This window comes from Oratosquilla oratoria, chromosome 5 (genome assembly GCF_046742065.1).
Source record: "Oratosquilla oratoria isolate Oo_2021 chromosome 5, ASM4674206v1, whole genome shotgun sequence".
In the NCBI taxonomy this organism is placed as follows: domain Eukaryota; kingdom Metazoa; phylum Arthropoda; class Malacostraca; order Stomatopoda; family Squillidae; genus Oratosquilla; species Oratosquilla oratoria.
This window is the reverse complement of record NC_134781.1, coordinates 74,692,528-74,719,571: the sequence shown is the minus strand read 5'-3', so window position 1 is coordinate 74,719,571 and position 27,044 is coordinate 74,692,528. Positions and strand designations below refer to the sequence as shown.

The following is a 27,044-nucleotide window of genomic DNA, read 5'->3' as shown; positions in this document are numbered from 1 at the left end:
CTCTCAGCTGATTCAACAATTAGAACGCCATCTTCGATTATTGGGAAACATTGGAGAATTAAATATTTTCTCAAAATTGTAGCTTCAAGGTAGGGTATTGTAGCATACTGTGCATACTGATCGCTTCACAGTATATGTAGTACTATGTGAACACGCTCAATGCACAATTATATTACGCCTGAAGTCCAAGAAAAGGATAGGCATTAGGAACGGGGTAAGGTTGGTACCGCTGGACATTCTAGACGGTGGGTGAAGACCTCAGAAAGGACGCCAGTAGCGTCAGTGGACATTTGGGGACCGGAGGATAGTGACAAGTATTTACGCAAAGTTGAGCCCATCGAGTTTCAATTACGAGGTTCATATTGCATGATAGTTTTTTCTGAAGAATCGAGACTTACTTGGAAAGCCCGTAGTGTAGCTGAACGCGTCAATTTAAATGTTTACTGCAGTTCGCTCATGACCGGTATATGTGACCATCTATAACCAAGACTCGTAGTCGTGTACGAGGCCGTTTGGCCATATTCCCTCCCAAGTCTATAGGGGTATAAAGGCACGCAGTCTATATTATATAATGTCAAGCATAGAACCCACTGGCAATGACAAGGACTGTACAAACGAAGGTAAACGTTGCAAATGAAAGTATATTTGAAATTTGCATTCAATTGGTATGTCTACATTGATGGAAAATTCCTTTAAACGTGGCTTGGTCACGATCAGTTTAATCATAAAGGTTTACATATAATTGCAGATATTTCCGAAGTGGAAAGGTGTTCTGCTTCAATATCTTCGCACCCAAGTGTACTTGTTGATTTTTTTCCCTCTCCCTAAAGGGACGTTTTCACTGAGATGTTGGTTAAGAATAACTGCTTAAAAGAATAATATAATTGTTAGAATATTTTTACTTGTTTTCTGTTGATATATTTGCAATTAGAAATAACCATTTTTTCAGTATTAAAAGTCATATTGTGAAAACATATTTGCATTATGTAATATTCAGCTATGCAAATATTTAATGGATGTGAATGGGGACAGCAGTTTGGTGTTATATGGAATGGAAGTATGTGCATCACTAAAAAGTGTGAAAGTTGATGTTCTAAACTTTACAATGGTGACTGGGGTTGTATTTGTGGTATTATGCATTCACCAACGTGCAAAATTGCAAACTTGCAATTGGACATGTATGTACACACGCACAATAAATAAAAGCATAGGAGTTAAAGTTCCTAGGTACCATAATCAGGTGATCTTTCACCTGAAGCACATGTCATATAAAGAAAATAGCAGGAGAGACCTGTAATCTGACGTAAAATACAACATTTGCATATCACTACTTGGGTGGACATGCAGAAAATTGTTGAAAGCTTGATATGACATACTGGAATAGTGGTGATTGTCACCTTACTTTCAAGATGCAAGAAAAATAGAATACTGTAGGTGATGTACAAGGAAAGATTGAAGAACCAGGGACTTTCCACTTTGTAGGCAGAATTATAATATTTAATCTGGAAAATGGACTGAAGAGTTACTTGCAAGAGGAGGATTGGTAAGAGATCCAGAAAAAAATTAAAATAAAATAATGATATCATGAAATATAGCTTTATTTACAAATGTAGACTTGTGGAACAAGTTAAATGAAAATATAACCTAAGGCAACACCAAAAGAATTCAAAGCAAGTTAACTTGGAAATGGGTTTTAGAGCATTTGAAAAGCTCCTCCACAATTATATAATGAGTTACCTGGAAATGTCAAGAACTCTGATACCTTGATAACCTTTAAGAAAGGACTGAGAACTCACTTATTCACAAAAGCATAAGACATTATTGATATGTGCATTTAGAGTAATCATTGGTGTTGATACTATATGATGGCCTGGTGGAGCATAGCTAGGAGCAGGGTCTAGATCTTCATCAACGGTAAATGGTCGACAAATGATAGAAAAGAGATGAGACTTCATTCATGATTGCTCCTTGTACATTACAACCAGGAGCTTGGTGTGATGAAATGAAGAGTAAGACAAGAGCCCATTATCACTGCTCCATTCCTGTATACCACAGTTAGGTAAATTCATGCGAATACACGTATGAGGACACCAGCAGACCGAATGAATAAAAGCTTACAATCAGTACTTGACAAGGATGAAGAGTTTGAAAGGGAATAGGATGTTACCATTATGAATGACAACAGTGAGAATGGAAGAAGTGTGAAGAATATTAAAAAGATGGAAATAAAGAAGGTCTCGGGACCTAATGAGAGATATCTGATGGGATTTTGAAAGAATGCAAAGAACAGTTGATGAACAAAGTACATAATTTGATAATTGGTTCACTTGAAGAGGGTAAAGCCCAGGTCACATTCAGAATTCACATCAAATATGAATTTGAAAAGCTGGAAGATGACATCACTTACAGTATTCAAGACTTCTCAAAGGACAACTTAATAATGTGTCTAATATATGTTTAGGTTTAACTTCTCAAAGTTCATCATTCAGAATCTCTATATATGACACAAAGGTGACATTTGGAGATGTGAAAAATAAGATTGTAACCTAAGTCATTTCAACCCAAATGAACTCACTCAAATTGCATAGGTCGGGCATTGGGCACCATTGGATTGGAAATTGGCGAATGAGATACCATGTTAAAGGAGATAATAGGTACTAGGAACTTTCCTTTTATTGCCCCACCACTAATTTTTTTTATTTTTCTGTTGTCTTCGATTTTGTTTATCTTAGGTTAACCTAACCTAACCTATCCTAACTTAACCTAAGATTATAAATAAGCAAATTCAAAGACAACAGAAAAATTAGTGGTGGGGCAATAACAGGAAAGATCCGGTACTAAATTATAGACCAGTGTCTTTCACTAGTGCAATAGCAAAAATGTGTTAGAAAATAGTAACATAGATAGATGAAACCTCTTGAACAGAAAGGAATATAAATAAACATTCAGTTTGGATTCAGACAAGGAAAATTCTATTTTACAAATCTGCACAAGAGATAGGGATGGGTGGACTGTATGTTTGTACTTCAAAAATGCTTTTGACAAAGGGCCCCACAAGAGTTTATGGAGATTTGAAAACATAGGAAGCCATGGTGGAAACCTACTAGAATGGATTAAAGATTTCTTAAAAGACATGGTTTAAAAGAACAGTAGTGAGGTGAAAAATCAGAATGGAGAAAAGTAACCGGCAGTGTACTGCTGGGCTCCCTTGTGGCTCCTGTAATGTTCCTTGCATACATTACTACAAAAGAAATTAATAGATATGCAAACCTATTTGCTTACTATACAAAGAACATGAAGAGGGTGAGAAGCAAGGTGGATCACACATTTCATAGGGACCTGCATAAAATATATGGGTGGATTCAGGAGTAGAGAATTAATTTTAACACCTAATAAATGCAAACTATTGGAAATAACCCAATGTAAGAAAAGACAATGGATTATGAAATGGGAAATGAAATTATAGCAAAAATAAAAAATAATGGGAAAAATACACCGGCAGTATACTAGTTTCAAGCAACCCAACACCTCTACCACTTGAAACTTAAAACATGCACACACACTAAGATCAAACAAGTACTTCAAGACAAAAAATATAGATATGTGTATGTATGGTGTATATATATATATACACACTGTAGGATGGGGTAATTGGGGCATCATTGGGGTAAATGCATATAAAAGTTATTCATGTATTAAAAATTGTTACAACTGGTAAATAGAATTCTGGTAAAATGGAGGTAGGTATTTATTCAGGGTAAAAATGAAATATTATCAAACCAATTTCAATTAAAAAAGTGAATAACTTTTATATGGCCCATTTACCCCCAGTGATGGCCCGATTACCATCCTATGGTGTATTTACCTAGTTGTATTTTACGGGAAGGGGAGCTATGCTCGTGGGGTCCCGTCTTCATATCTCATTTTATCTAAACTATTTTTAAATTCATGTATTGTTTTTGCACACACCACTTTCTCATCTAACTTGTTCCAACTGTCTATTACTCTGTGAGGAAAGCTGTTCTTTTTCAAATCTCTTCTATAGCTGTCTTTTTTTATTTTCTTTCCGTGTCCTCTTGTATTTCTGTCATCCCATTTTATCAGATTCTCTCTATCAGTAATTTCTATGCCTTTCATGATTCTGTAAATAGCTATCAAATCTCCTCTCTTCTTTGCTCTAGTGTCTGTAGTTCAAGTTTTTCTAGTCTCTCTTCATATGATAGTTTTGAGAGTGTTGGTGCCAATTTTGTAATTGCTCTTTGTATTCTTTCAAGTTTTTTTTATAATTTTTTTTGTACTTGGTGACCATATCGTTGCTGCATATTCCAATCTTGGTCTTATCAGGGTGATTAGGATTTTCTTCATCCAGGTATGTAAATGCAACTTTGATTGTTCTTATTAAATTATAAGTTTCTCCAAAAATCTTATTTATATGTTTCTCAGGTGACATATTATTCATAACAATGACTCCCAGGTCCTTCTCATTTTCTACTTTTTTTATTCCTTCTTCTCCCAATTTATATGCTCCTGTTATTCTGTTTTTGCTTTTTCCAAATTCCATTATACTACACTTTTTTGTATTGAACTCCATCTCCCACTTCCTACTCCATTCCTGTACTTTATTTAGATCTCTCTGTAGTGATTCACAATCTTCTTCAGTTTTCACTCTTTTCAGTAGTTTTGCATCATCTGCAAAGAAGCTCGTATAGCTTTCAATTCCTTCATCCATATCATTAATATATATAGCAAACATTATTGGGGCCAGAACTGTTCCCTGCGGAACACCGCTTATTACTTCATCCCATTTTGAGTGTTGGTTTCTTATCACTACTCTCATTTTTCTTTCTTGCAAAAAGTCTTCCATCCAATTTAGTAGTTTGCCCTGTATTCCTCCTTCAGTTTCTAATTTCTTAAGCAACTTCTTATGTGGTACTTTGTCAAAAGCTTTCTTTAGGTCTAAAAATGCACAGTCCGCCCATCCATCTCTTTCTTGTATTATATCTATTAGCCTTGAATAGAAACATATTAAATTGGTGACGCATGATCGTCCTTGTCTGAATCCAAATTGCCTTGGATTTAAAACTTTGTTTTTTTCTAAATATTTTACCCATCTACTTTTGATAATTCTTTCACAAATTTTTGCTATTGTACTTGTTAGAGAGACTGGTCCATAGTTGGTAGGTTCTTCTTTATTTCCTCCTTTATATATAGGTACTATATTTGCTTTTTTCCAATCTTCTGGAACTTTTCCTTCTTTCAAGGAACTGTTTAGTATGCTATGTATTTTGTCTGCCAGTTCATTCCTGCATTCTTTCAGTATCCAGTTTGCTATTTCATCTGGTCCATGCGATTTTCTGACATCAAGATTACTCAAGTGTGTTAATATTTCATTCTTTGTTACTTCTATTTCTTCCATAGGGGGGACTTTCTCTTTCCATTCGTTCTCTTCAGGTTGTATGTTCTCCCTTGTAAACACTGATTTAAAATGTTTGTTCATAATTTCCGCCATTTCCATTTCCTCAGTGTATTCAACTCCCTCTTGTCTTAATTTCTCCAAGTCTTGTTTGTTTTTCAGTTTATTGTTTACAAATCTGTAGAATAGTTTTGGTTGATCTTTACACTTTTCTATGATATCTTTTTCATATTTTCTCTTTTCCTCTCTGCACGTTTGTACATATTCATTTCTATAACAGGTATATATTTTCCATTTTTCAGGTCTGTCTTTTTTCCATCTGGTCCAGGCTTTGTCTCTTTTGTCTTTTAACTCCCTACAACTTTTGTTGTACCAGCATTTTACATATTCTTTTTCTTGTTTTTGTCTTGGGACATACTTTTCCACTCCTTTTTTTGTAAATTTTTGTCAAAATATTCCATTTCTCTTCTACTGTTGTTTCTTCTTTGTATATTTCTTCCCAGTTTTCCTTTTGAAAGAATTCTCTTATTTTATCAAAGTTTGTTTTTTCATACATCATTCTTCCTTTTCTATATTGTTCATTTCTTTTCATATATTTTTCTTCATTAAGTTCCAGTTCAATCAATATGTGGTCACTTTTACTTATTGGTGTTTTATATTCAATTTTGTCCACTATTCTAGGTTCAGATGTAATTATTAGGTCTAGTCTCGATGGCTCTTCTTCATTTCTATACCTAGTGTTCTGTATCCATTGTGTCATTGTATGGTCAGTAACCATCTCAAGTAGAGCGTTTCCCCATGAGCCGTCTCCACCCTTTACTGTCATTTCTTCCCAGCAGATTTCTTTGCAATTAAAGTCGCCCATCATAACTATTTTTCCTCCCTCTTCCATTATCTTGTTTAATGTTATCTTTGTGTCTAACATACTTTTATGTTCACTCTCTTCCCATGAGGCTGTTTTCGGGGACACATAATTTATCACAAACTTTCTGCTCTTCTTATCTCTGTCTTCTACTTCCATCATTATCATCTCTACTGTATTCTTTCCATATGTGACACACTTCACGTTTATATCCTTCTTAGTCAGGAACATAACTCCACCCCCTTCCTTTTTCACTCTGTTTCTAATCCAATAATTATATGCATCATGTCCTACACTGTTGGGTGGTAGTGGACCTTTTAATTTTGTTTCTACAATTCCCATTATGTCTGGTTCTTTTTCTTTCAAATAATCATTCAGCTCATTCAATCCTGTTATTAATCCATCTATATTTGTGTTCTCTGTTTCCCTTTTGTTTTTCTCTTGTATGTCGACTTTCTTTAGTTTCATATTCACTACTCTCCAATAGAATCTCTCTTTTTCTGACTCCGTTCTTATCTCGTTTTTTTCCTTATCTTATCTCGTTTTTCTTCCTCTCTTTCCTCTTTATTCATTTCCCTTTTTATCCATACCTTTTTATATTGTTCACTTGTTGCTAGTTTCCCTGTTTTGGATAAGATATTCTCAGCCGTAGTTTGTGACCTGAATTTAATCTTAATTGGTCTGGTCTTGTCTGTACTATATTTCCCGAGCCTGAATTTCTCTTCGATTTGTTTCATAATTTCTGGTTCATCTTCCTGAACTAATTCTAGTAAATTTCTTACTTTTTCATTTTCCTCTTTGATTCTTGTGGTTCTATCTGGGTTATGTTTCTCTTCCATTCCTAATATAATTATACATTTATTTCTGTCTGCTAAGTCTCTTACTATATTCTCCTTCTGTCTCATCACTTTAATAACTGAGTTTTCAGTTTGTTCATTCATTTGCTGTTTGATTATGTCAGTGAATGCAACTTTGCTATTTTCTTGGATTTTTTTCCAACCCTCCTTGTTCTCCTTATTATTCTCCTTTAAGACTTTATTCTCTTCTTTTACTTCTTTTAACTGTTTTTTTAATTCTTCAATTTCCTTAGTTAAGTTTTTGTTCGCCTTCTCTAGTTCTTCCAATTTTTCAACCCTCCGTATAATGTTGTTAACATGACCGAACCTACGCTCCAAGTCCTCGATCATCTTATCGACCTTCTCTTCTAGTCTTGTCAGTCGGGGGGGGTTTGTGTCCCCCCCACCCTCTTTAAATCCCTGGAAAATATTCTCATCACTTTCTACTGTATTGCTCTTATCTATACTTCTAATCTTTACATTTTTATTAGACATTTCATCGTCGCTCAGCTGGTCGGGGGGCCGTTTGTTTACCTTTCGCCTGTCTGCCTGGGCCAAGTCCTCTCCTTCCTCATTTCCTTCCATTTCCCTCAGCAATCCCTCCCCTTCTCTTTCCCTACTTTCCCACTACCCCACGAGCAATTTCCCCCCCACCCTGTAAATACAATAGGCACTTCTCTTTGCGTTGGGATCCACGAAACTTCAATTTTCTTCAGAACGTCTTCTAAGCCGTCCGTTCGTTGAAGTGTGTGTGTGTGTGTATATATATATATATATATATATATATAACAACACTGGCAAGAAGCAGTACTGTACCAGCAAAAAGTAGGTCTGGCCGTAGATTCAAACTGCTCTAGATGCAAGCCACAGAGGATACAGAACGCTGTGTGCTACAGTGTGCCACTCTTGATAACACAATATATCTTCCCTGAATTACTTGTGGTCCTGTCCAGAGGCTTTTGCTGGTTACCTGAAAGGTTAGGGTCTTTCTCAAAGATCTAGGGTGATGGAAATGTTTGATTGGTCATTGCATCTAGGGTAGTTTGTTTCATTTGCCATGCCCATTATGTTTTGATATGGCTTTAATACTGGATGATGTCCAATCAGCTATTGCCTCTCATGAAGTGGGGCAGTTTGGCAGTTTTCCAAAATATTTCATACAGTCACCTGCTTATATGAAGTTGCACATTTTGTTTGAAAATCTTCAGTTACCTAAAGGCTGAGGGTCTTTCTCAAGAAAGACCAAGGGTGATGGAATGTTTGGTCATTGCATCTAGGGCAGTTTGTTTCATTTGCCACACCCATTCTGTGTTGATATGGCTTTAATGCTGGATGATGTCCAATCAGCTATTGCCTATCATGAAGTGGGGCAGTTTGGCAGCTTTCCAAAACATCTTGTACAGTCACCTGCTTATATGAAGTTGCACATTTTGTTTGAAAATCTATAGATTAGGTGCAAGTCCACCTTAACAGCACTGTAATGAAGTTATGCCTGATCAAACTTCAGAAATGTGCCAAGGCATTTCTGGGCTCCCTTCCATGAAACTATGTATTTCTATTTGTCCTCCTTGTTTAAAAATGTGCCAAAAAATCAGAAAATAATTTGAATAGGACTTTCTGAAAAGTGCTGTAAAATTGGATTTAAGAGGCATTGAATATTGAAAGGATTGACTTATAGTTTCCTCATAAGGGTTTAACATCAAATTTTACTTTTTTTCACACATTGAAATGATACTAAATAGAAAAAGAAAAAAAACATACCCCATTACAAAGGATTACAAAGGTGAAGCATGCTGATAGGAGACCTTTTGGTCAATAACTAGGTCAGGTGTGAACAAAATATGTTAAATAGAAAAATAGATAAATATAAATAATGATAAATAAAATTAATTCATAGGTAAAGTTAAATAATAGAGTAAATAACAATAAATTGACAGGTAAATAATAATGAAAATCAAGCAAATAAGCAGATAATAACAAATATAAAATAAATGTCAGTCATTACAGCATCTTACTTAGATGTTTATTTAAACAAATATTAAAGCTTCAAACTGAACGAATTGCACTGCCTCTGCAGGAAGTTTATTCCATTCATTAACTACATGGTTGGTGAAGTTGTTTCTACCCACTTCCAAATTAAACCTATTTCCTGACAGTTTGGGACCATTATTTCTTGTTGGATTCTCATTCAGTGTAAAAATTTTGTCACTGTTGAAGTTGTCAGTCCCCTTTATCCTCTTAGTCTACCCTTTATTAGGGGAAAACAGATTCATGTGTTTTAGTCAATTTTTGTATAATTAATTTTTTATATTTGGAATCGGTTTTGTTGCTCGGCATTGTGCTTTTTCCAAAGCATTTGATATTAAGGAAGTAAAGGCAACAGAATGGTAGACTAGGTCTCTCCCTCTCACCTTTCTCCCTCTTCTCATCCACTTTCCCTTGCCTCACCCTCTCTTCCTCTCCTCCTCTCCCCTGCTCCTCACCCTCTCTTTACATCCTCATCCTTTCCTCACTCTTCTCACCGTCTCACCCGTTTCTCACTCTCTCACTCCTCTCACCCCTTCCTCACTCTCGCCATCTCCCCTCTCTCGCTCTCTCCTCACTCACTATCTCTATTTCTCCTCTCTCATTTTCTCTCCTCACACTAACTCTTTCTATCCTCTCCTCTCTGCTCTCTCCTCTCCCCTCTCTGCTCTCTCTCCTCTCCCCTCTCTGCTCTCTCTCTCTCTCCTCTCTCTCTCTCTCTCTGTCTGTCTGTCTGTCTGTCTCTACGTCTCTCCCCACTTTCTCTTCCCCCCTCTTTCTCCTCTCCTCTCCTCTCTTTTCTCTCTCTCTCTCTCTCTCTCTTTTCTCTCTTTTCTCTCTTTTCTCTCTTTCTCTTCTACCTATCTATCTCATCCTCATATCCTATTTTGTCTCTTTTTTTCTCCTCGTCCCCTTTCTCCTGCCCATCCTCCGCCTCTTACACCTGCTCCTCCCTTCATTTTTTTTTTTTTTTTTACCTCACCTCCTTCCAGTTCACATCTTCCCTCTCTTCCTCCTCCTCCTCTTTCCACCTTCCTCTTCCCTCTTCATCATTTTCCCTCTCCACCTTCCTCTTTCCTCTCCCCTCCCTCTCTTCATGCCTCCTCCCTCCTCTTTTTCATTATATTCAGTGACTGCTCCTTTGTCACTATAATGCAGACATTACCTAGCAGTGAGGACCATTGCCAGCCACTCTGGGAACTGCAGGTTTCCAGTTGGTAAGATTCATGGCAACTGTGGAATTGGCATATTTTGTAGTCATACCTGATAAGCAGACTGGTCCAGGTGTGGAATTGGAGCTGGAAGGTCTGTCAATGTACTTGGGACTAATTAGCCAGTTATATTGTATATTGTTAGAATTTGAACATTTACCTGGAATAACCTTTTCACTTGGTCGACTGGAGCAAAAAAACTAATCTTACTTGTGTATAAAGTTCATGAACCTATTCCAGTGTTTACATATGAGGGTATGTTATTGCATAGATTTTGTCATGCTTTAGACACCTAGTAATCTAGACAGAAATTACCCAGTTAATATCATTGGGAAATTCATGCCTCCCTACTTGTTTTCCATTTTGTGTTAAGTTTGGAGCGGCAAAGCTATATGTTTGGAAGTTAGCCCCCAAATCAAATATATTTTGGCATATACATTTTTTCATTACCTTGGGCAGTGATTTGGTAAGGAGTAGCATTTAGTAAGTTTATGTTGTATGGCTGTAACAGGAAGAAATGAATGTAGCATTTTCCTTAGTGTGCATGCAAATGTTGGTCACATGTGCTTTTCACATGTCTATGTGGATGCATGAAAGGTATGTGCTAATGATCCTGTTCTTTATTTTACCCCATTCCTCACTTCACCCCACTCCACTTCACCCCACTCCACTTCACCCCATTCCACTTCACCCCATTCCACTTCACATGCAGTCTCCCTTCCCTTCAGTCTCCGTGTGTCATCTCGCCATCCCCAATCCACTTCTCTCACCTTTTCCTCCTGCCTCCTCTTCTTATGACTGACTTCACTTTAACTTCATGTTCATCCTCACCAACTTCTCCCCATGTATCCCTTCTCTCTAACCCCCTCCCCTCTTCCTCTCCCATCTTCATCTCATACTGGCTGACAACAGTCATCCTTATTGTATTGCTGCATTGCAACCACCACCACCAGCTTTGGGTGATTTCAAACCATACCATCATCTCCATTCTTCACATTTTTACATAAAGAGTGATAGGACAGGAATTTTGAGTTTTATGAGCATATTTGTTATATAAAGTTCGTAATTGATACAAAATGGTTTCCTATGTTATGGTCACAGGTTTCTCTGAGCATGGTTTTAATGCTTCTCTAAGTAGCTTAAATGGCACATTTATTGTACAAAAACTTAAAGGTGTGTGTTTTGTTGTTACAGATACTGGTACTACAGAAGCTGTTACAGAAGACAAGATGCCTGTCCGAGGCAACACTTACAAGATCTTTGTAGGCAACCTTAGTGACAGGGCTACAGGTAGTGACATCCGGCAACTCTTTGAAGCTCATGGCACTGTGGTTGAAGCTGATGTGGTCAAAAACTATGGATTTGTTCATATGGAAACAGAAGAGGAGGGTCAGGCGGCCATTCAGGCTTTGAATGGCTATACTCTGCATGGAAAGGTAAATAATACTTCCCTCCCTCCTTCTCCCACATGCTGGTATGTCAGGTGATAGATATCTTTTATCAAAACACCTTTTTTTTTTTTTTTTTTTTTTTTTTACATGCTTTTGTAATGGATTCACTTCCCAGGGAATAGTTCAAAGATGGTCTTTAAGAGCTACTTGCCCATTTCCAATACTTTTTTTGTATAGAATTTAAATTGCCATTCTTGGCCCAATGCTGATTTGTCTAGATCTTTTTCATTAGCCTATAGTCATCATTTTTCAGTCTTCTCACAATTTTTGTGTCATTGCAAATATACTTGTACCACCCAACTTGTCATTAACATGGATAAGAAACATAAGTGCTAGTACCAAATCTTGTGGAACTGTGTTGGTCACTTCTTGATCCTGACATCTTATCATTTACTATTGACCTTGTGTGCCTTCTCTTTACAAAGGATTACAAAGGCAGAGCATGCCAGCAGGAGACCTTTTTGGTCCATATCTAGGTCGGATGAAAAAAAAATAATCATAATAATAGATTAATAGATAAAAACTATGATAATGTAAATAAATAAAATATATAAATAAATGCATAGGTATAGTTAAATGATAAACAAACAGGTAAATAGTTAATGATAAATTGACATATAACTAATAATAAATGAAAATCAAATAGATAACAAAGCAAAAACAAATATAAAATAGATTATAATCATTACAGCATCTTGCTTAGGTGTTTATCTAAATGATTCTTAAAGCTTCAAACTGAACTACATTTCACTACCTGTGCAGGAAGTTTATTCTATTAATTAACTACACAGTTGGCAAAGTTGTTTCTACCTACTTCCAAATTGAATATATTTCCGGACAGTTTGAGACCATTGTTTCTTGTCTGATTCTCATTCAACGTGAAAATTTTGTCACTTTTGATGTCAATTCCCTTTAGAATTTTAAAGACCTGTATCAAGTCACCTCTGAGTTTTTTTCAGGGAAAACAGATTCGTATGTTTTAGTTGATTTTCGTATGATTTATTTTTTATATTTGGAATCAGTTTTGTGGCTCGCTGTTGTACTTTTTCCAGTCTGTCAATGTCTTTAATGAGATTCAGTGACCATACGGAAAAAGCATATTCCAAATGTGGACGAACTAAAGATTTATATAGCTTGTTAATGAGTGATGGACTTTTGAAATCAAAAGATCGTGCAATCGATCCTAGAATCTTATTTGCTTTTTCACAGGCTGAAATACACTGCTTGGATGATTTGAGATCATTACTGATAATCATGCCGAGATCTTTTTCCCTATCCACGTTTGTTAACGATTTTCCAAATAACTTGTAATTGTACTCACTGTTATTTTTACCTATGTGCATTACCTTGCATTTACTTGTGTTAAATTTCATTAGCCACTTTTCAGACCATTGTTGTAATTTATCTAAATCTTCTTGAATATCTAATTGGTTTAAGTGATCACTTGCCATTCCGCACAGTTTTGTATCATCAGCAAACTTGGAAACAGTAGATTTTAGTCCATTGGTCTATATCATTTATATACTATGAATAGAAGTGGCCCAAGAACAACCCTGAGGAATTCCACTTGTAACATTTTTCCATCTAGAAGTTTTTCCATTTAAAACAACTCTGTTTTTGATCATTCAACCAATTACTAGTCCAACTTAATAGGCTACCACTTAATCCGTGCAAGGCTAATTTAGTAAGTAGTCTCAACACCCATTTTACCCCGTCCATCCATCTCATCCTTGGTTGCCCCCTCAGGTTCAATCCATCCACCTCTGCCTTCCACACTTCTTAGTAATCACTACTTTCCATGTGTCCAAACCACCCCAATACTCTTTCATCAACCCTATCTCCCAACTCCTTTTCCACCCCCACTCTCCTCCTCACCTCCTCATTTTTCACTTGATTCAGCCTAGTAACCTGTACCATACTTCTCGGACATTTCATCTCAAACACATTTAAACTTTTCCTCTTTTCCTCTCTTATGTTCCATGTTTCTGCCCTATACATTGCTGTCAGCACAATCACACCTTCATACAATCTCCTCTTGCATCCATTCCCAGTTGTCTGTTTCTTATTACACTGTTTAATCCCCCAAGGCATTATTTGCTTCTCTCAATATACAATGTACCTCAACCTCCACTCCTCCCTTCCCTGCCACATGCACCCCCGAGTATCTAGAGCTATCCACTTCCTCCAGCCTCTCTCCCTTGATACTTTCAATTTACTGCCATCCTCTCCCCTTGTACATTCGTCACCTTACTTTTACCCATGTTTATATTCAACTTCCTTTTGCACACCTTCCCAAACTGTCTAACTTCATTAATCACACCACCTGATCCTGCTACAATTGCAGTGTCACCAAACAACAACTGACCTGTCTCTCATTTTCTTCACCTTTAACCTCTTTGATACAAGTCAAATATTTATGTGCACATTAGGTTGTCTGGTGTGCAATGATGCATCACAATATGCACATTATATAATATAAAAGTTACTTATGTTATACAGTATTCATTCTCTTTCACTCGAAATAAATACATCACAGAAAACATGATCAAGCCTGTTCACAGAAAAAATTATCAGACTATTCACAGAATATGGGGGTCACTCAACTACAACTACAAAATAAATATAACCTGTAAGCTAATGCCAGCATCCTCGTATCTCACACACATGGGTCATGATGCATACATAGGAGTCATCATATTCAATAGATTAACCATCTCCAATCCCCTGCCCATCACCCTCGCATTTACCTCCTGCACCACCCCATCTATGTACACATTGAACAGCCATGGCAACATAACACATTCCTAGCGAAATTCCACCTTTACCTCAAACCACTTTCACTTGCAATTTCTAATTCTAACACAGGCTCTACTATTCTTGTAAAAAAAAAAAAAAAAAAAAAAAAATCTTGACTGCTCTTAACACCTTTCCTCCTGTTCCATATATCTGGAAAAACTCCCACATTGCCTTCCTGCGTACCCTGTTGTAAGCCTTTTCTGAATCCACAAAGGCCCAAAAAACATCCTTACCTTTTCCTAAAGCTTTCTCACATATTTACCTTACCACAAAAATCTGATCCATGCAACCCCTACCTTTCCTAAACCCATGCTGTTCCTCACCAATTACTCCCTCTGTTCCACTTCTAATCCTCTCAATCAAAACTCTCCCATAAGCCTTCCCAGCTAAACAAACTAATCCCTCAGAAACTACTACACTCTCACTTCCCCATTTCCCTTGTGAAGCAGAACTATACATGGACTTCTCCAGTCCTCCAGCACTCTACCCTCTTTTAGACAAACATTAAACAACCTCACCAGCCAATTCCACCATCACTGTACCTCCCTTTTTTTAGGCACTCCACATGATGGCCATCTAAACCAAGTGCCTTACCTGCCCTCATTTTGAGAACTGCTTTCATCTCATCTTTTCTTGTTTCTCCCCCATTTTCCTCACTCATCACTGTCATCTTAGTGCCTCCCACTGCAACTACCTTTTCCTCCCTATCCTTCTTCACATTTAGCAACTCCCTTAAATACTCTGCCCATCTTCCTCTTACCACTGCCTCTTCTATTATCACTCTATCCGCACCTTTTACCTTTCTCAACTTGGTTTGCCTCCCCTTACTCTCATAATTTCTTTCCAAAACATCTTTTTATTGTTAAAAAAAATCTGTCATACTTCACATCTGCTCACCTGTTTGCCCCCTTTATCTTACGTTATATTTCTTTTTTTTTTTTTTTTTTTTTTTTTTTGTACCTCTTGTGTTTCTCTTATCCTATTGTGCAACCAATCTGTGAATGCCTGAATCTTCTCTTCTACAACAGTCATTGCTTTGTTGTGCCACCAGTCACTAACATTCCTTCAATTTCCTCCTATCCTCCTTGTTCCACACTTCATCTTTGCACACATTGTGACTCTCCTAATTAAAGAAATAGAAGAATTAAAAAGACAGTTAAGAGAAGTAAAGGAAGAGAATGAGGAATTAAAGAGGAATAATAAAGAGTCCATAGCAAAAGAGGTAAGTGGTTGGAAAAAAGTACAAGAGAACAATAAAATTGAATTTAGAGGTATAATGGAACAGCAGATGAAAGAACAAACTAAGGATTGTGGTACTCCCCAAGGCAGACGTAGCTCCTCTTGGGGATCGGTGCCACCTGCATAGAGCCAGTGGCCAGGGCTGGTTGCTGCTGTTTGGCCCCCAACTCTTTGGGTTGGGGGATGGTCCCACAACGTAGACGCTGTGGCTCCAGGACATGAGAGGCACACAAACACTTGCTGCAGCCACCACAAACACATCACACCCAATACACTACATAGCGGAACACCTACACACACCAAGAAACATTAAAACAACACCCGAAGACCTGTATCACACACAGATACTCTCTTCTCTTCCTCCACAACCACCAAATACCAGCCTCCGGAAACATATTCATAATCATATCACTCACCGCTCCATTAACACACTGAAAGATAACACACTGCTGCATGCTAGACCCCCTGATATCCACCCTTCTGAATCCTCTCTCCCACGAAAGGAAAGAGTCTACCTGGCCAGACTGGTGTGGCCACCACCCAGCACTTCTAAGCTACCAGAAGAGGCTGGATGACTGCATTGTGAACAGCTGCCCAGGATGTAACACTTCACCCCATACCATACAACACATAATGGAAGACTGCATTATACACAATTGTGCACGCAAAGAACACAACATACACTCTATAAAAGATTTGTGGGAAAACCCAGTTTCGGCTATGGCATTCCTTGGGGAGACGGAACTGCTCAGACAGACAGTCTAGGGAACGACAACAACAACAAACTAAGGACACAGTTATTAAAGTGATGAGGGAGAAGGAGAATATAGTAAGAGACTTAGCGGATAAAAAGAAATTATAATTGTATTAGGGATGGAAGAGAAGTACATGTATAATCCAAATAGGACTACAAAAATAAAGGAGGAAAAGGAAAAAGTAAATAAGATTAGAAGATGAACCAGAAACAGGGAAACAAATAGAATAAATATATAGACTAGGGAAATACAATACAGATAAGACCAGACCAATTAAGGTTAAATTCAGGTCACAAACGACAGCAGAGAATATCTTAGCAAAAACAGGGAAGCTAGCAGACAGTGATCAATATAAACAGGTATGGATAAAAAGAGAAGTGAATACAGAAAGAAAGGATGAAAAAACAAAAAGACTAGAAGCTAACGAAAAAAATGAGAAAAGAACAGAGAAAAAGAGAAATTCTATTGGACAGTAGTGAATATGAAAGTGAGGAAATGGTTCATAGCAGAGAAAAACAGAAGGGAAACAGAAAACACAATGGAAGTTGCAGAAAATTAAAAATGTCTTCCACAAATATAGATGGCTTAATAACAGGCTTGAATGAACTGAATGATTACCTGAAGGAAAAAGAACCGGACATAATGGGAATTGTAGAGACAAAATTGAAAGGTCCACTACCACCCAACAGTGTAAGACATGGTGCATGTAATTATTGGATTAGAAACGGGTAAAACAAGGGGGTGGAGTTAGTTCCTGACTAAGAAGGATATAAATGTGAAGAATGTTACATATGGAAAGAATAGAGTAGAGATGATTTTGATGGAAGTGGAGGACAAGGATGGGAAGAGCAGGAAGTTTGTAGTAAATTATGTGCCTCCTAAAACAGCATCGTGGGAAGAGAAAGAACACAAAAATATGTTAGAAGACACAAGAATAACACTAAGTAAATAATGGAAGATGGAGGAAGAAAAGTTATAATTGGTGACTTTAATTGTAAAGAAATCTGCTGGAAAGAGATGACAGTGAAGGGTGGAGAGGACCTATGGGGAAATGTACAACTTGATATGATTATAGAACATACAATTATGCAATGGATACAAGAGAATACTGGATATAGAAATGAGGAAGAATCACCGAGACTGGACCTAATAATCACATCAGAACCCGAAATAGTGGACAAGATTGAATATAAGACACCAATAAGTAAGAGATACCACATATTGGTTGAACTGGAACTAATTGATGAGAAGTACATGAAAAGAACAATATAGAAAAGGAAGATTGATGTATGAAAAAAAAAATTGATAGAATATGAGAATTCTTTCAAAAAGCAGACTGGGAAAGAATACACAATGAGGAAACAACAATAGAAGAGAAATGGAATATTTTGATAAAAATTTATAAAGGTGTGGAAAAGTATGTCCCAAGACAAAAACAAGAAAAAGAATATTTAGGGTGTTGGTACAACAAAAGATGTAGGGAGTTAAAAGACAAAATGGATAAAGCCTTGTTATAATGGAAAAAAAGACGATAGACCTGAAAAATTGAAAATATTAATTAGTTATAGAAATGAATATGTACAAGTGTGCAGAGAAGAAAAGAGAAAATACGAAAGATGTAGAAAAATGTGAAGATCGACCAAAACTATTTTACAGATTTGTAAACAAACTGAAAAACAAACAAGAATTAGAGAAACTACAACAAGGAGTTGAATACACAGAGGAAATAGAAATGGCAGAAATTATAAACAAGCATTTTAAATCGGTGTTTGTGAGGGAGAATATACAACCTAGAGATATCGAGTGGGAGGAGAAAGTCCCCCCTATGAAAGAGATAGAAGTATCAAGGAATGAAATAATGAATCACTTAAATAATCATGATATCAGAAAATCACATGGACCAGATGATATGGCAAACTGGATTTTGAGAGAATGCAGGAATGAACTAACAGACAAAATACATAGTCTGATGAACAGTTCATTGAAAGAAAGAAAAGTTCAAGAAGATTGGAAAAGAGCAAATATAGTATCAATATATAAAGGGGGAAATGAAACCCTACTAACTATAGACCAGTCTCTTACAAGTATGATAGCTAAAATTTGTGAAAGAATTATAAAAATTAGATGGGTAAGGCATTTGGGAACTAAAATTTGTGAAAGAATTATAAAAATTAGATGGGTAAGGCATTTGGGAAAAAACAATGTACTAAATCCAAGGCAATTTGGAGTTAGACTAGGGCGATCATGCGTCACAGACTTAATGTGTTTGTATTCAAGGCTAATAGATGTAATACAAGAAAGAGATGGATGGGCTGATTGTGCATTTCTAGACCTGAAAAAGCTTTTGATAAGGTGCCACATTAGTTGCTTTAGAAATTAGAAACTGCAGGAGGAATACAGGACAAATTACTGAAGTGGATGGAAGACTTGCATGAAAGAAAAATGAGTATGATGTTAAGAAACAAACACTCTAATTGGGATGAAGTGATAAATGGTGTTCCACAAGGAACAGTTCAGGCCCCAATAATGTTTGCTATATATATTAATGATATGGATAAAGGAATTGAAAGTTATGAGCTTCTTTGTGGATGATGCAAAATTGTTGAAAAAAGTGAACACTGAAGAAGAATGCGACTCACTACAGGGTGATCTCAATAAAGTATGGGAATGGAGTAGGAAGTAGGTGGAACTCAATATTAAGAAGTGTAGTATAATGGAATTTGGAAGAAGCAAAAAAAAAGAATTGAGGGGTCATATAAATTGGGAGAATAAAAAAGAAAAGAAAATGAGAAGGACCTGGGAGTCATTATTATGAATAATATGTCCCCTGAGAAACATATAAACAAAATTTTTTGGAGAAACTTATAAATCTAATAAGAACAATCAAAGTGGCGTTTACATACCTGGGCGAAGAAATGGTGAAGAAAATACTAGTCACTTTGATAAGACCAAGATTGGGATATGCAGCGACGAAAACGTCACCAAGTACAAAAAAAATGTATCCCAAAACTTGAAAGAATACAAAGAGCAATTACAAAATTGGCACCAACATTCTCAGAACTATCATATGAAGAGAAATTAGCAAAACTTGAGCTACAGACATTAAAGCAAAGAAGAGAGAGAGGAGACTTGATAACTATTTATAGAATCATGAAAGGATCTAATAAAATGGGATAATAGAAATACAAGAGGACACAAAGAAAATCAAGAAAGACAGTTATAGAAGAGACCTGAAAAAGAACAGCTTTCCCCACAGAGTAATAGACATTTGGAACAAACTAGATGAGAAAGTGGTGTGTGCAAAAACAATTCACAAACTTAAAAACAGTCTAAATAAAATGAGATATGAAGACGGGACACCATGAGCATAGCTCCCCTTCCCGTAAAATACAACTAGGTAAATACACACACCTTACACACACATATCTCACATGTGCACACATGCACACACACACACAGACAGATATTTGGAGTGCCAGCTCACAGTGTAATGATGCTGAAATCTTCAGCCCCAGGCAGAGCTTAAACTTGGAACTCTGTATTAGCAGTCAAGTGCTGTACCACAACACCATCAAGTCATGTGTGTAATGCTGTAATGTTTAAGATATGGGGTTGAAACTATTTCATGACCTAGATTAATTTTGTCAATTGCATTATGATATCCCAATTAGGTTATTTGTATTATATACTACTTTGTAATTTTATTGGTATTAATATAGAATTGAACATTATATGTTTGTTTATTTTTTTGCAGCCGATGGTTGTAGAAGCATCAACTGGAGCACGAAAAGGAAACCAGCAGCGTACAAAGATATTCATTGGGAACATACACAAAGATACCAAGCTTGAAGAGCTTCGTGGTTTATTTGAAGTTTATGGAAGTGTTGTAGAAGCTGATATTCTCACCAATTATGCATTTGTGGTAAGGGCCATGTACTGTTGCGTTATTCATTTAGTTTGTAAAAGTATTTGCGTTTGTTTGCATGTTTAAAGTCACCCAGATAACTAAAGTCCTTCAAGAAAGACTACCAAACCCAGTACTGTAACAACAACCCCCAGATATAAACCGCATAGAGAAGACTCCACACCTAACAAGAACCACACTCAACCACAATTACAACACCATTCAGCATTAAAATATGCCAACACAGAATAGGCCTGGCTACAGATACAAACTGCCTCAGATGAAGCTAACTCACACAAGACACCGAATACCTGATACTACAGTGTCCCACACAATCCCCAAACAACATAATGTGTCTTCCCTAAGTGACTTGTGGTCCATCCCAGGGGCTGTTGCTGGTTTTCGTGGTGGCCTTAGGTCTTCTGCAAGAGAGACCAGGCACAAGTGATTGATTAATTGATTGATTGACCATCGGATTAACCTTTTCCTTAATGTAGAGTAGCTGGGCTGCAGCCATAATTAAGGAACAAATGCCACTTAATTTGGGAGGGGTTATGGTAATTCTTGCCACATTGGTCTATGGGCCCTCCCATAAATCGGGGTGAGGGGTTGGACTGTTGTGTGTGTGAGATTCATGATGGTCTTGGATCACATGTTGGACTTGTGGTTGACAGCAATCACCCCTGCAGATGAGAGCTTGAAGCTCGTATATGGCTTGTTCTATGGGTAAAGCTGTGACAGTTCCTTGTCCTCCAGAGTTGGAGTGTCAGCTCTTGAGTGCAGGAATGATGACATTTTTCCAGCCCTGGATGAGACTCAAACTTGGATTGCTGAATTAGCCGTCAACAGTGGTACCATTGCACCTTTGAGCCTTGTATGTGTATTTACCTAGTTGTATTTTGTGGGAGAAGAGTTATGCTCATAGTTACCCGCAGTTGTATCTTTCCGCATCCAGTTCTTTCTTAAAATCATGAATAGTGTTAGCACTCACTGTTTTCTCTTTCAATTTATTCCATGTATCTATTACTCTGTGTGGAAAGCTGTTCTTTTTCAAATCTCTTCTATAACTATCCTTCTTAAGTTTCTTCTTGTCCTCTTGTATTTCTTCTGTCCCATTTAAGTAGATCACTTGCAAAGTGTTGGTGCCATCTTTGTCAATGCTCTTTGAATTCTTTCTAGTTTGTTTTTTATTGTACTGGGTGTCCATAGTGACGCTGCGTATTCTAACTTTGGTCTTATCAGTGTAACTAGTATTTTCTTTACCATTTCCTCATCCATGTAGTCAAAGGCCACTTTCATTGATCATATTAACCCCTTCAATATGGGCCACATCGCACATTGTGTCATAATACTCACATTATAAAAAATAAAGTCATTGCTCTATCGCTTGTTCTTTCACCTGTGAATTTTGATAACCATAGAAAATATGATGAAGCCAGTTTACAGAGTATGGGGGTCACGCAGGTACGACTACAATAAATATAATCAAAGCGCCGACGTCGGCATCCTAGCGTACCCACTTGCTCCTAATGACGCCTACGTAGGCGTCACTGTATGGAAGGGGTTAAATTGTAGGTTTCTCCAACTATTTTATTTACATGTTTGTCTGGTGACATGTCGTTTGAGATAATTACTCCTAGGTCTCTCTCTGAGTTTACTTTTGTAACTTCCTTTGTTCCAATTTTGTATTGACTGGATATTTTATTTTTACTTTTTCCAAATTCCATTATACTACATTTCTTAATATTGAAATTCACTTCGTTCTTTTTACTCCATATCCAGACTTTGTCCAGGTCTTCTTGAAAAGATTTGCAAACTTCTCTTCAATAGTTTTGCATCATCTGCAAAGAAGTTTATATAACATTCGACTCCTTCATCCATGTCGTTTATAAAAACAGCAAACATTATCGTAGCCAACACAGAGCCTTAGGGGACTCCACTTTTCATGTTTACCCAATTTGAGTTCCTTTCTCTAAGTACCACTCTCATTTTTCTTCCATTCAAGAAGTCTTTTATCCATTCCAGTAATTTTGCCTGTATTCCTCCCATTGTTTCAATTTTTCTTAGTAGCTTTTTGTGTGGTACTTTGTCAAAAGCCTTTTGCAAGTCCTGGAAGGCACAGTCTGCCCAGTCATCTCTTTCTTGTATTATATCTACCAATCTTGAATAAAAGCATATTAAGTTTGTAGTACATGATCTTCCACTTCTAAATCCAAATTGGTTGGGATTTAGTATTTTCTCTTCCAAGTGTTTAGTCCATTTATTTTTATAACTCTTTCGCATATTTTTGCAGTTGTGCTTGTTAGGGATACTAGTCTATAGTTTGTTGTATTTTCTTTATATCCTCCCTTATACATTAGTACAATATTTGCATTTTTCCAGTCTTGTACTTTTCCTTCTTTAAGTGAGAAGTCAATTATCTTGTGTATTTTATCTGTGAGTTCATCTATGCATTCTTTTAATATCCAGTTCACTATTCCGTCTGGCCCATGTGCCTTTCTGAAATTGAGTTTCTTTATTTGGTCCCTTATTTTTTTCTGTGTCACCATTATTTCTTTCATTTTGGGGGATCCCTCTTGGTGACCATCATCACACATTTGTGAGCTTTCAACTGTGAATACAGACTTAAAAGTGTCTGGTCATCAGCCTTTTCTACATCATCTGTGTATTCTTTATTTCCTTCATGCAGTTTTACTATTTCATGCTTGTCTTTTAGTTTATCACTTATATACCTAACTGTAGTATACAGGAAAACCATTCTCTTGGGATCCCGTTGTACGAAACAGGAAATTGAATCTCATGGGACCCTGTTTTACTTTCCAATTTATGATACTTATGTTTGTATGTATACCTAAAAATATAGAGGAAATTAATGATTTGAGAAAATGTTTATTGGAAAGCTCTTAAATCTAAACAGGTTTGTAAGTTTCTATAAATTGGATTATTTGCATTTTCAGCATATGGATGATGAAGCCCAAGCTCAGCGTGCCATTAAAGAGTTGGATGGGTATGAATTGCATGGCCTAAGGCTGAGAGTCCAAGAGTCAACCTCACGTGTCCGGCAACATGCTGGCATGGGGAACCCAGACATGTGCTATCGCTGTGGATCCTCTGGTCATTGGTCCAAGGAGTGCCCACGTGATGGCAGACCAAGGTTTGGTGATAGAGAGGGACGGGGAGGACTCAGGGGAGGGGGATATGGTGGCCGCTTTGATCCCTATCCCCCTCCGCCACCTCCAGCATATGCTAGAGAGCGCATGATGAGGTACAGGGTAAGGAAATTAATTTGTTTTTGTTTTTTTAGTTTGTATTTGTTTTTAGACTAACCTTTCTTTTACCCTGTAGTAAGACAATATGCAAAATGTTTATCAAATAGGGAATATCTTTTGTGGTCATGGATTTGGAAAAGGTTTGAGAGTAAAAACGCAAGGTGAGACAAAGACAGCAAGTTGGAAGTAACTCAAAAAGAGAGAGGCTGGAGAAAGTGGATAGCTATAAAAATATGGTGTTGCATATGGCAGGAGTTGGAAGAGTAGGGGTTCAGGGAAACTAGATTGAAAGAAGCAAGTAAATGTCTTGGGGAGATTGAAAAGTGTGGTGAGAAATAGGCATCTGGGAATGGATGCAAAGAGAAAATTCTATGAAGGGTGATCATGCTTACAACACTGCATGGGGCAGAAACTTGGAATTTAAGAGAGGCAGAATGGAAAACTTTAAATGTGTTTGAGAAGTGTGGTAGGGGTTGCAAGGTTGGTTAGAGTGAGAAATGAGAAAAGTAGGGGTGGAAAGGGAGTCGGGATGGAAGGGGCAATAAATGAGCTTTTGGATGGGTGTGTAATGTATGTAGGGTGGGTGTATGGTCTGACTTGGGTATCCCTCATGTAAGGGGAAAGGGCCCTATGTTTGTGTATGTATGCACTTATGTGTGTGAATGTATAATATATATATGTGTACAACACTGAATGGGTCCCAGTGAATCGTGATACATTTTTATCAACCACAATGTACTTTAATTTGAAGCCATCAACATCGGGAGACCAGATGGAGGTCAACATGCAGAAATTGAAATGCAGTATGGCCAAGGACTCAAACCCTGGCTAGGACGTGATAAGTCCTAGGGACTTAACCGATTGCTCCATCTTGTTGTAGCAATCGGTTAAGTCCCCAGCATTTGTCACGCGCTAGCCGGGGTTTGAGTCCTTGGCCGTACTGCATTTCAGTTTCTGCATATTGACCTCCATTGGGTCTCTCGATGTTGATGGCTTAGAATTAAAGTGCATTGTGGTTGATAAGATATATATACACACACACATATACATTCATACACATACATCATAATCATTGCCTCACTAGTTTTCACTTAGTGGAGTGGAAAACTGCAGCCCCCCAGTGACTGGCAAGTCTGTGGACCCTCCCACAGATCTTTGAGAAGAAACTTTGGACTGTTATCTGTGTTGTATTGGAGTGTGAATGATTTCTGTCTCTGGTTGAAAAAGATAGGAGGGCAACAGTTACCAGTTCTCTGTATGTGGTAAGGTGCATGAAATACATTTGAAATTGATAGTGATCAGAGACTGGGTGTATGCCCCATAGGGCTGCATCTCATGATGGTGAAGAGGTTCATAAGTTATGAAGATGGACAGCTTTGATGTCCACCTTGCAAGACCACTACAAACAGTTACCAGTACCTATCATTGGCCTTAAATATATGCATTACATTATGCAACATACCAAAGGCCCTTTCCCAATTTAAGTGGTGGCTAAGTCAAAGTATACATCCACTACATAGATGCTAAAATCCATTTAATGTCCCTTCCTTCTTGGATCTGGTGGAGTAAGTCAACACTGTCCCCTGCCACACTGGGTTGAAGGCATTACAGTGAAACACTAGCCCACTTTTGGGAATGAAATACAGTATAATTAAATTTTCATTTCTTCCATGAAAGAACTATGAGAAGGCCTAAGTGCCATTGACAGTTGCTGTAGGACAGCAGGTTTATCAGTGAAACGGCAAATGTTTCCATAATGGATAATATGCTCTAACCTTAGCCAGGAGGGTTTGTGCCACATCAAGAGAAAATGAGCAAGTATCTCCCATTTTACTGTGCTCATTTTGCAACCTCGGTACAGTGACATGCTTAATTACTTGGACAACTGTCTTGTTTTATTGATTGTCAGATCCCAACTTTAGGGGGTCTGGATTGATCAAATCCCCATTAGTCTGGCCCACCAGCAACACAATGAATTGTTTCTTATGCCCAAAGAAATTGTGTAATTGTTACAGTTTGGTGTATAGTGAAATAAAGGCTTTTTATGGAATTTTTCTTGTAAGGGAGAAAGGGCCCTTTTTGGTATATGTATTTCTAATGACCATTTCTCCTTTTTTACTTTGGACAGGATGATTATGACAGATATGAGCGATTTGATAGATATTATGAGGATGCACCGTATGAGCGCCGATATGGACCACCCCCACCTCCACCCATGCGACCCCTTCCACGGGATGATATGTATGAACGCCGCCTACCACCACCACCACCTCCCCATCCTGACTACTTGAGATACGGCAGGCGATCACCTCCACCACGGTTAGTCTAAATGTTGTGTTTGAAATCTGTAAGGAATAATTGAATAATTTAGGTGTAGACACTCTAAGACTTCATTGGTTTATCTGTGTGCTTGTTGTGTAATTGGAAATGTGCTGGTATCTCGTTTGCATAGTTGTAGGTTCGAATCCCGCACTCCAATTTCCATGTGTTGTAGACCATATGTGGCCTGCGTGTCTGCGGTTGTGAACCATTGAGGTAAAATGAAGGATTAGAAATACATTCTTGTTTCAGATTGTATGATACTCTGGTAACTCATCACCATACTTTATAGATTTTACTTTAATTTTCAGATACCCACCTCCACCACCTCCAATGCGTGGGTAAGTATAAGAGCTATGTGTTTGTTTGTCATTGAAAGCGTCTAACCATTAGAAAACATTTAGTGGCGTGTTTTTTAACATAAAAGTATCCCGTAGTAAATACTAAGCATTGTTAGGGACATTTAAGTCCCAGTACACGTAATAGAAAAAAAAAAAAAAAAAAAAAATATGATGCAAAGACTTATGTGCACTAACCCCCCTCCCTTCCTCCCTTGCCTACCGCAGTTTCGGGCCTCCCGACCGTCGGCCGTACTAAGCGCGTCAACACGGGATGACTGGGTAGTCCCGGGATTGCCTTCGCGGGAACTTAGGGGTCCCGGAACGTTCGCTTGAGGAGAAAGTAGGCTAAGATTTACAGTGAGGGGCGGCACCCGTGACAAATGTGGAATCCTCCATTAACTGGGAAGCTCGCGATAATTCCCTCTTGTAAGAACTGACTTGTCGCGTTAAGCTTTGCTAAACAAACGCCCATTTCCAAGAGTAATGTTAGTGTAAGATTCGCTTGGGCATTGACAAAATGATCCCTAAGTTCAGTAATCTAGTGTTCTTACCTGATCATTTTATTGTGTTTTCCACGTGTCTGTCTGTACATCTCCGTCAATAAAATGTCAGATATACCTCTA

The 27,044-nt window shown here is 37.5% G+C and overlaps 1 protein-coding gene across 3 annotated transcripts; it reads left to right on the top strand.

Moving 5' to 3' along the window:
- On the top strand, positions 1–27,044 carry lark (RNA-binding protein lark). 3 transcript variants are annotated; one of them, XM_076185412.1, is made up of 7 exons: positions 1–89; positions 11,542–11,783; positions 20,343–20,510; positions 23,450–23,764; positions 25,890–26,080; positions 26,392–26,421; positions 26,647–27,044. In XM_076185412.1, the coding sequence occupies exons 2-7, from the start codon at positions 11,577–11,579 to the stop codon at positions 26,675–26,677; spliced, it is 942 nt and encodes a 313-aa protein (XP_076041527.1). In that variant the 5' UTR covers positions 1–89; positions 11,542–11,576; the 3' UTR covers positions 26,678–27,044. The 3 variants fall into 3 exon arrangements, with proteins under 3 accessions (XP_076041527.1, XP_076041526.1, XP_076041529.1); XM_076185411.1 differs by lacking the exon at positions 1–89 and adding an exon at positions 156–620; XM_076185414.1 differs by lacking the exon at positions 1–89 and adding an exon at positions 157–355.

Excerpts from the sequence above, each read along its gene's own strand:
- lark (XM_076185411.1), top strand. The coding sequence starts at position 572 with ATGTCAAGCATAGAACCCACTGGCAATGACAAGGACTGTACAAACGAA. Across the intron at positions 23,765-25,889 it reads AGCGCATGATGAGGTACAGG|GATGATTATGACAGATATGA; the intron begins GTAAGGAAATTA and ends TACTTTGGACAG. Across the intron at positions 26,422-26,646 it reads CCACCACCTCCAATGCGTGG|TTTCGGGCCTCCCGACCGTC; the intron begins GTAAGTATAAGA and ends TGCCTACCGCAG.